General features: G+C 35.9%; 1 protein-coding gene across 1 annotated transcript in view; it reads left to right on the top strand.

The window, feature by feature from the left end:
* The first annotated feature begins 390 nt into the window (after positions 1–390).
* The window catches only part of LOC139993659 (ribosomal protein S6 kinase alpha-5), a 53,412-nt gene continuing 44,850 nt past the window's right edge, over positions 391–8,952 (top strand). Inside the window, exon 1 of the mRNA XM_072015583.1 lies at positions 391–904. Coding sequence (XP_071871684.1) covers positions 811–904 — 94 coding nt within the window. The 5' untranslated portion in view covers positions 391–810. The remainder of the gene's footprint in view (positions 905–8,952) is intronic.

Raw genomic sequence — 8,952 nt, 5'->3', positions numbered from 1 at the left:
AGTATTTGCACAGCATTTATTTATTATCGTAGCATTTACGTATTAATTAATCAGGTCTATGGATATTAAATTTCGTATGATTAATAGTATGCAAGTACTTTTATATGACTACAAAAAGTGATACTCTGTAAATGAAATGTGAAACCTATTAAAAAAAGATTTCATATGATTCTCTAAACTTAACAATTGTGTATTTTGTATTCTATTGTTCACTATCAAGAGATAAAATATGAGATAAGAAATTTTAAATCCTTTAAAACATAGTTTACTCTAGTATTTCTTTTCAATCATCAAGCAAAACAAAAGTTAAAAAATCAATAATGAACTTATCATATTTTTCTATTTTCTCGTGGTTTTCATTTAATATCGTACACGGTCGGTAATCTGTCGACAGTACTGACGCATCAACCGAAACCAGTTCAGTGTTGTACATTGCGCGTTGTGGATGCGCAGTATATTGAAACGTGCGTGTCTTCGTTGTCCGTCAACACGGACGCGAGAAAATTGTGGCAATCATGTAAAAACCCGGTGTCAATGCGTCATTTCTCGGACCGATTCATTTATTCTTCGTGACAATCGGGACGATCGGTATTGTAACGCAATATAGAAAACACGATTCCATCTTGACGATCGTAAGTACATTAGAGAAAGAGAGAAAGATCTTGTGTCACGCGTAGACATAGACCACGTACGTTTTTGCGACGAACCGGAAGATCATCGACCCGCATCGTTTCGCGAAATGTGTTCTCGCTAAAGAAGATCGAGAGTTGTATTGTGAGTGACATCGAAATTTTATCGAGCAACAGGGACATGGAGAACGCCATGCAGCCGCCACCACCACCCCCACCCTCGGAAATTCTTGAGAATACCACAGAACACACGGTCACCCACGTCTTGACATTTGGTACGTAACATTTTTGTTTTTTCTTATGTCTCAATACGGTGTCGTATAATCATAATCTCACCTATCTTTCAATTTTGATAACGTGCAATTGATTACTAATTGTTGATAACGTTCTTACGACATACTCGTCTGCATCGAGTAACTTCCTTTGATGTCACTTGACGTAAATATATTTAAAGAAACGTTGTGCTTTTTACTATCATAGGAATGATAGTCTTTCATATTTTTGGGGATTGTATGGTAGTTTTAAAAGTGGTTTATTCGAAATTTTTATCTGTTTTAAATGTCAGTTAGATAATCTGTAGAAAATATTGAATGAAATTTGTAGTTGAAAGTATCAGGTTTGAAGTTACTTGTCATGTTATAGTTTATTGTTCGATACAAAGTATATTCTCTGATTTACAAAATATGAAGCGTTTGTTGATGTCTCATAAATATTAATTATTTAATATTTGGTTCCTGTATATTGAGACTGATATAGTTAATAACAAGAAAGTAAAAAGATGCATATATATGACAGATTTGAATTTTCTTTGAAAATTATGATACGAGGGATTTCTTTTATCCGTATTAAGCCTCAGTTGGTCAGTGTACAGAAAAAATTGAATTGAATTTATAATCAAAAGCGTGAAGTTAAAAACTACTTGTCGTATAACAGTATGTTGTTCGATACAAAAAGGATTGTCTGATTTGAAGAATATGAAAGATATAAAGTTAATTACAAAAAGGTCAAAGTATGCATTCAGACAAACTATAATTTCTTTCTCCAAAAGGAAGTAACAGTAGATAATTTGATCTAAAGTGTTTTATGGTTAGTTTAAAATTGCCATTATACATGTAGCTTATTCTTGCCTTTCCCGTCTCATTTATTTTTTTTTCTTTTTTTTTCTTTGTGTATAAATTGTAGCATATAGGCTTAATATTATTTGAAGGTTCTAAGAATACTACATTGGTTCTGAAATTTGTGATATTAACACACTGGCCATCATTCTCTCTTCTTTCTGAGAATAAAGGAAGCATTTGCATGCAAGATTCCCAAAGAACAGAAATGACACATATACATATGTGAACTTCTAAATTTAGTGGCTTGCCAACCAGAAGGTGGTAGCCTTTTAAGCGAGCAATATTGGATGTTCTTTGTTGGTTGATGAAACAGAACAATGTAGTCGTGGTAGTGAAATGTTTATCGGCCTTTGTTGACATATATGGTAGATTTTAAAATAAACTTGTCGACCTTTCTTAATTAGTTTTCTGCAATGCATATTACACTTTATTATATAACTAATTAAATCGGACAATCCATATTAGTTGTAGGCTGCTTTGTATTTTATCGATTAACAGTAACTCCTAATCAAAAAGTACTTTCTGACCATTTTTTATATAAAATAAGCACATTACCTGTTCTGAACTTTTCAAAAGAGATTTTTTGCAAATGATTAAGAAACAAGTATGATTCTTTATATTTTATTTTTTTTTTATTTTAAATTTTTCATGAAAAAATATACATAAAATATACATAAAATATACATTTACAGAAATTAGTGAAACATCTCTCCGTCGTTACGAAATAACATCTTAATCTTTTAATACGATTTTTTCCAAGAGAATTAGACAGATTTAAACGAAGCCAGGAAGAAATTACATAGCCAAATAATTCATGCAAAGTAAATTTGAAGAAAACAGCACGCAACGATGTTGCATCATAGTCATATTCACAGTAGTTCAAGGTCATCGTATCTAGACGCTCAATACAATAAAAGATATTTCGTAACAGCAATTTTAATCAAAAACTAAAATCTTATCAACTTTACGAGAATTTGTTAATTAAGTTGTCCATACAAAATATATTTAATTAAGTTTCATTTAGTTTTATTCGCATTTCGTAATAAAGTAACAATATAAAAGTACCAGTCGTACGAATGTATTTAATAATAAGTTAATACATAAAAGGAAGTTACACTTGTGTCTAGATTTCAATAGACGTATACACAACATAATTTTATCGATCGGATAGACGTTTTGTTTATCGACGATCGATATTTATCTTTGGATGCAGGTCGGGCATTTAAACTGCACGACAATTCGTGTCAATTATATTCTTACATATTACGAGCTATACGTTTATCTGTTTATTAATATAATCATAAATATTACACAGTTGGACTTGGGCGGTATGTTTCCTAACGATATAATATATATACATATCATGAATCATAAATGTCGCGTTCCTTGAAGGCGCATGCCTCTACCATGATGTTTCCGACTCTTTTTAGTATATTCCTCAACCATGCTCCTTCTTTATCTTCGTTATACGAAAACCAACATTATCTAGCCGCTTAAACAACCGCGTGGCAGGGGTAGACGCGTCGTGGTGGGGATACGATATTTACGATTCATGGCGTATAATTTTCTCCTCGATACGCGAAATTTCGACGAAGTCGCATTTTCACATGTAAAATTCTGGTACGACGGCGACGCAAATGGAACGTTGATCGATAAAAATATTACTGTGCAACAAACAGCCTGTCGACGATTCGAGCAATAAGTTACTAAGAGAAACTGGTAATAAAGTCGATAGGCGATCCTCCTTCTCTAACGTTACTTTTCCGAGAAACTTTATAACAAAATAGAATATTTAACCCTTCTTCTTTCTCTAGCATTCGTATAAAATAAGTATTTGTCGAATTAAAATTCACTTAAATCTAATCTCTTGTTTTCTACGCTCCGAAAACGAGAACATATTCTCGCATTATCCATACGAGTGACTTCAATTTACGTAGCATATATGCAAGCGTTAAAAATCTGAATCTAGTTATTATTTTTCATCATTGTTGTACGTGCTAGACGAATCAGATAATTCGATTTCGTTGGAACGGAGAAATAGGATTAACTGGTATTACGCAACTGCGCAGGGAACCGGGTTCGGTTGATCCGTCGCTGAGCGGATCTCGGTGTTTTCCAAATCAGCTGTTAGTCGCCGGTGAAGGGTGACTGGCGAGTCTCGTAGGGGGGGGCCCCGTCAGTCGGCTTTCAGACTTGGGCCGGTGCGTTTCGCGTTTTGTTTACCGCGTATCACGATCCGTCGTATCTACGTGTACGCCGTCTACGTAACCTCGTGTACGTCAAATATCGTTTTTCCATCGTACTTGTGACATATCGGTCAAGTGAAAGTGAAACATGATATATCGAGTGGAAGCTTTTTGAAAAGCAAAACCATATTCGTATTACACGCTTACGACCTCTACGCTGTATGGTAGTTACACTATCAGTTGTTGGTTCGCGCGATCGACTGTGTGGTGTAAAACGTCAAGAGGTCTGCGTGTTACATGATCGCGGGGCCGCGTATCGAACGTGACACGCGAAAAAGACACGCTGCGCCAAGTACAACGTTCCTTTTTACGTCGTACGATACATTGGCCAGACAAGCAGCGGTCGCCTCGTGAAACCATATGCTCTTGCGATGTTACGTACCCGGGTACTGCACCTAGTGGAAACTTCCATGTATCGATGAAGGGGAACGCTGTGACGTGCCTTGGAAGCGCGGTAAATATTTAAAAATAAATACCAACGCGAAGCCCCGTGTGCCCTGTATACACGGGCGAGGCTCGAAAGAGTCACGGTGTGTCAGTGTGTGTAGTGTGTCTATCGAAAACATCGGAGCAGCGGAACACGTGGCAGCAGTGGTCACGGCTAATCAATCTATCCACTTTTCCACGCGCTGTCTCTTCCTGAATCAACGTTACGTTCGAGCAGATCGCGCGGATATTCGCGAAGGTGGCCAAGGCCGAGGCCTGCTCTCCGTACAAGGTACGCGACTTAAAGTGTGTCAGTAGGATAACGACGGCCGATCCGTTTCGTTCGGCCTGACACTTTTGCCTGACTCGACTCTTAGGAATTGGAACACGACTGCATAACTAGAGAAAGGGATTGCGCCATGGTCGGTCGGAACTTTTTCGAATACACGCTAGTTAACCGCGTTAACTGGTCGGAATTTTTTTTTTTTAATCTTGCTTCGTTTCACGTTGTAACCTATGGTTCACCGATGACCCGTATCAAAATATTTCGTATAATGCATTGCATGGATCGTCGGTGACCCGCGAGGTACTTGCTTAATCATAACGTCGATCGGTGTATTAATTATTATTTATATCGTAATACTTTCTATACTATATAACGCGTCGATATAATGCAAATATTAAATCGTAAAGTACTTTCTCGTATCGTCTCTTAGTATATTAATCGTGGCGTATCGGTATATTTTATACGTTCTTTAAAACGATAATCTTTTCGATTTTTTAATATTATGGAATACAGATTATTCGATAAACGTCACGAACATGCTGCGTGGGTTATGCGGCCCACGCTGGAACTTTCGTTCGAGCCATTCGATATTTTGTCTATAAAAAGGAACGGTATCGCGAAATATTTCCTGGATCCTCTTGCATAATAATTTAACAGTTAATAGTATTAGTATTAGTAAGTCGATAAATTATAGTTTACAGACTATGAACTTTCCCTTTATGAGATGTTGCGATCTTTCATCAAATAGAATAATCGAATAATTTATAGTATCTTTTATTATCAAATTCATTACTGCTGTTAATAATTTGCAACTTATGATTTATGATTTGCAACTTTTTCTTTATAATAATAATCTTTGCAACTATTACGAAACATAATTTATTTATGTCACGTTTAGATAACAAATTAGAAAATTGATATAGCATTGAATCTGTTAACTGCCCATCGCTATCTCCACAAATTCTTAGAACTGATTGCCTGCAGTAAGCCTTTCGTGTTACTCACCTATTTAAAATAAACAAACGTTTAAGTATCCGTATATTACTTATGTTTAGGGACTGTTTAGAAGTCGACAGCTGGCGATTGGACGTGACCTTTGGATTATCGAGCAAGATATATCTTTGGGAAAACCCGAGTGCCTCTTCGTCCCTTTAAGATATAGGATACTACACTCATTTGTTTATTTCGTATCCAGATAGTATTTTGATCACAATTTACAAAAACATTTATATTAAAATACCGCTAGAAATCAAGTATGCTTGAAATAAGATTAGGATTTCTAAATTGACCTCCAAGGTGCTATAAAATATAGTATTAACGCTCGGAAAGACAAAGAGGAAGTTTCGTTATAGCACGTGGTAACGATCCTTTTGTTCTCGGACTCGTTCGTGTTGTTGTTTTTCATTTCGTTTACCGTTACAACGAATTTTTCGTAAGATATTATCTGATCTCTTCGAAGACTCAAAATTGTTACTAAATCTGAATTTTTTTAGAATCATAGTTTTACTTTTCGCTACCGCCGTATATCTTTATCCCTTAATGAACAAATTTCAATACAGCGTTGCAACATCTTTCGATAACTACTTCGATAATATCTCGATTCGTATCCGTATAGCGAAATTACTTTGGTATAGGATTTTCGCGCCTCGTTGCGAAGAAACGCTACTTTCGGTCGGATTTGACACGCCTTGCCCCTGCCTTTCTCCATTGGGGAATCGCGTTGCGTCATCGGGAGAGCGAGGGGAGGTTATGGCGATGACGATGACGATAGAAAGAGAAAAAAACGAAGGAAGAGGTTGTACCGAGTGGCGAAAATCGACTCGACGTACACCGGTACATGAGCGGATACGGCGGTACATCCGAGCGCGTAAGCAGGTTAGTTACCGATTGTTTGGCCGTGGTATCCGACTACGCGAATAATACGGTTACGGTTAACCCAATACTCGCGTGATACACTGTTCAAGCGAGCAATGGCAGTTATATTAATACGTTGTTACAGGGTGTCTGGTTCGAACAGGGAACACGTGATACGTGTATCGGGGTCACTGGTTCGGCTTAGGTTTAAACTTTGCGTGTAATTAGCGCACGCTGTGTATAGTACTTTACAATGTTCACCGATAGGAAGCTTGTTTTTGACGCTCGCTCTGACCAGTAGTTCTCAACGTTTGCTAAGAAATATCGCTATGTACAAATGTTTCGCCTATGTATTTGAACATTTCTAGAAACTTTTTACGAGTATAATTATGTAAGTTATACGAAATATCTTGAAATTTCATTAGCGTTAGTAACGAGACGCGATTACTCGTCGTCGTTCTATTGGTAAGATTTGCAACGAATCTGACAATTTATATAGACGTAACGAGCCATTTGTTGTAAATATAAATCTAATTAAAAGAAAGTTTCGCATAAAGTAATGTTTATGTAAAAGTTTTTCGTTAGAAGCGTAAGTGTTTCCTAAATAAACATTGCCGAATTACTGCACGTAAATGTACCTTTTTTATATCTTTCGCTAATGTTTTATTGGTAAGTTTGTTTGTTCAGGTGTATTTATTTGATGTTTAGTAAGAGACCACCAGTTGATCAATGATATCTTTATTGCGTCAATTTTTTTATTAGATGATTATATAAAATTGTATGGCATAACCTATATATATATATATATATACACACACACACACACACACATACAAATTCATGCACGCACACACAAATTCACCCCTCCCCCCCACACACACACATACAAATTCACGCACACACACGCACAAATGCTTTGGCCAGTCGCGTCGGTAGATGTAAACACAATTGACCACGTGTAACTTCAGCTATTAGTGAATTACGATGCTTACGGATGGCTTTCTATCGTTACGTAGAAAATATTTAATACGTTCACGCCGGCGCTGCTATGCGTGTTTCTCGTCGTGGGGGCAACGCTCGTATTCGCGTTTATAATTATTATAAAGTTTATAACATCGAATTGTTATGCTTTTACTATCGAATTTTATAGGTTATGTTTATAATATTGAGACGAAACAAAATAAATCCTACTTTTTTTCAATTAATATACCTTAAATTTCCATCGTTTAAATTTTCAACCGTATGGCAATTTTTCCTGGTTACTAAACGAGCTATGTTTTTGGTGGCACGCACCGTCCGAGTGAGTCACGCAACAGCGTGAACGTGTCAATCTGACCTGACAAACCTAATACCTGTTTTGCAATATCTTAGCATTGGGAATGGACTTCGGCTACCTGCTTTGCCTTGGTATTTGTGCTTATTCTCCTCTATTTGAGTCTACTGCACGCAGTGTGATACCACGCATAACGAGCCTCGTTTTTGGTAAACAGTGTTATACGCACTATGTACTAAAATTACTGTGAAACTTTGCCTCAAAATATTTGAGATAAACGATTTTTATCGCTTGGGTAATGATTTCTATTTAAGAAATTTCATTTGAGAGAGAAAACTCGGAGAGATTAAATCATGTTTAACTAGTGTGTCAGGGCAGAGCAAAAGATATAGGGTGACACGTGGGTTTCGAGGAATATATATTTCGTGATATAACCGGCGTCGATGGTAAGTGAGATACGACATTTTTTTTTCTAATCATTATTTTATGATAGTTTCACGTTTGAGAATGACTGTTATAATCCTTAGCCTATTACGATATCTGGAAAAGTATTGTGAAAAATCGTAGAATACATAATACCGATGATTCGATCGTGAATTTTTACGAATTTATGAAAAATCCAAAGATGCACACACACGATGCAAATATATAAAATATAGCAATCGTTGCAATACCGAGTATGCGAAATAAATTTTTTGCCTAGGTTCCACTCTTTTAATTTATTCTATAAAATATATTTTATTCTATAAAATTTTGGTAATGCAATAACAACTATATCGAAAAATATAGTATACGATGAAATGGAAATAGAATGGTTGCAGCTTTTGAACATTTTTACAAGAAGAAACCGAATAGTAGTGAAATTAGAGTTTTCACAATTAGTGATTGGAAAAATTTAATTCAAACTCTTATATCGTACTAAACTTTCTTGAATCCATTAGTGTAATAAGTAGTTCGCTACACGTATTAAATACGGTTTAATAAGACAATGAAACGGCTACGAACGAAATTATGATTAACAGACAGAGTTATTAGGTTCTCGATGGTAGATTGAATCGTGATTTTACACGGTTAAGCAATGTATCCAGCGAGAAATTTCATTTTAATTGTAGCAATGTAA

The sequence above is a fragment of the Bombus fervidus genome, chromosome 13, assembly GCF_041682495.2.
Source record: "Bombus fervidus isolate BK054 chromosome 13, iyBomFerv1, whole genome shotgun sequence".
NCBI classification, from domain to species: Eukaryota; Metazoa; Arthropoda; class Insecta; order Hymenoptera; family Apidae; genus Bombus; species Bombus fervidus.
The sequence above is the reverse complement of the archived record's forward strand: the minus strand, read 5'-3'. Positions and strand labels throughout refer to the sequence as shown.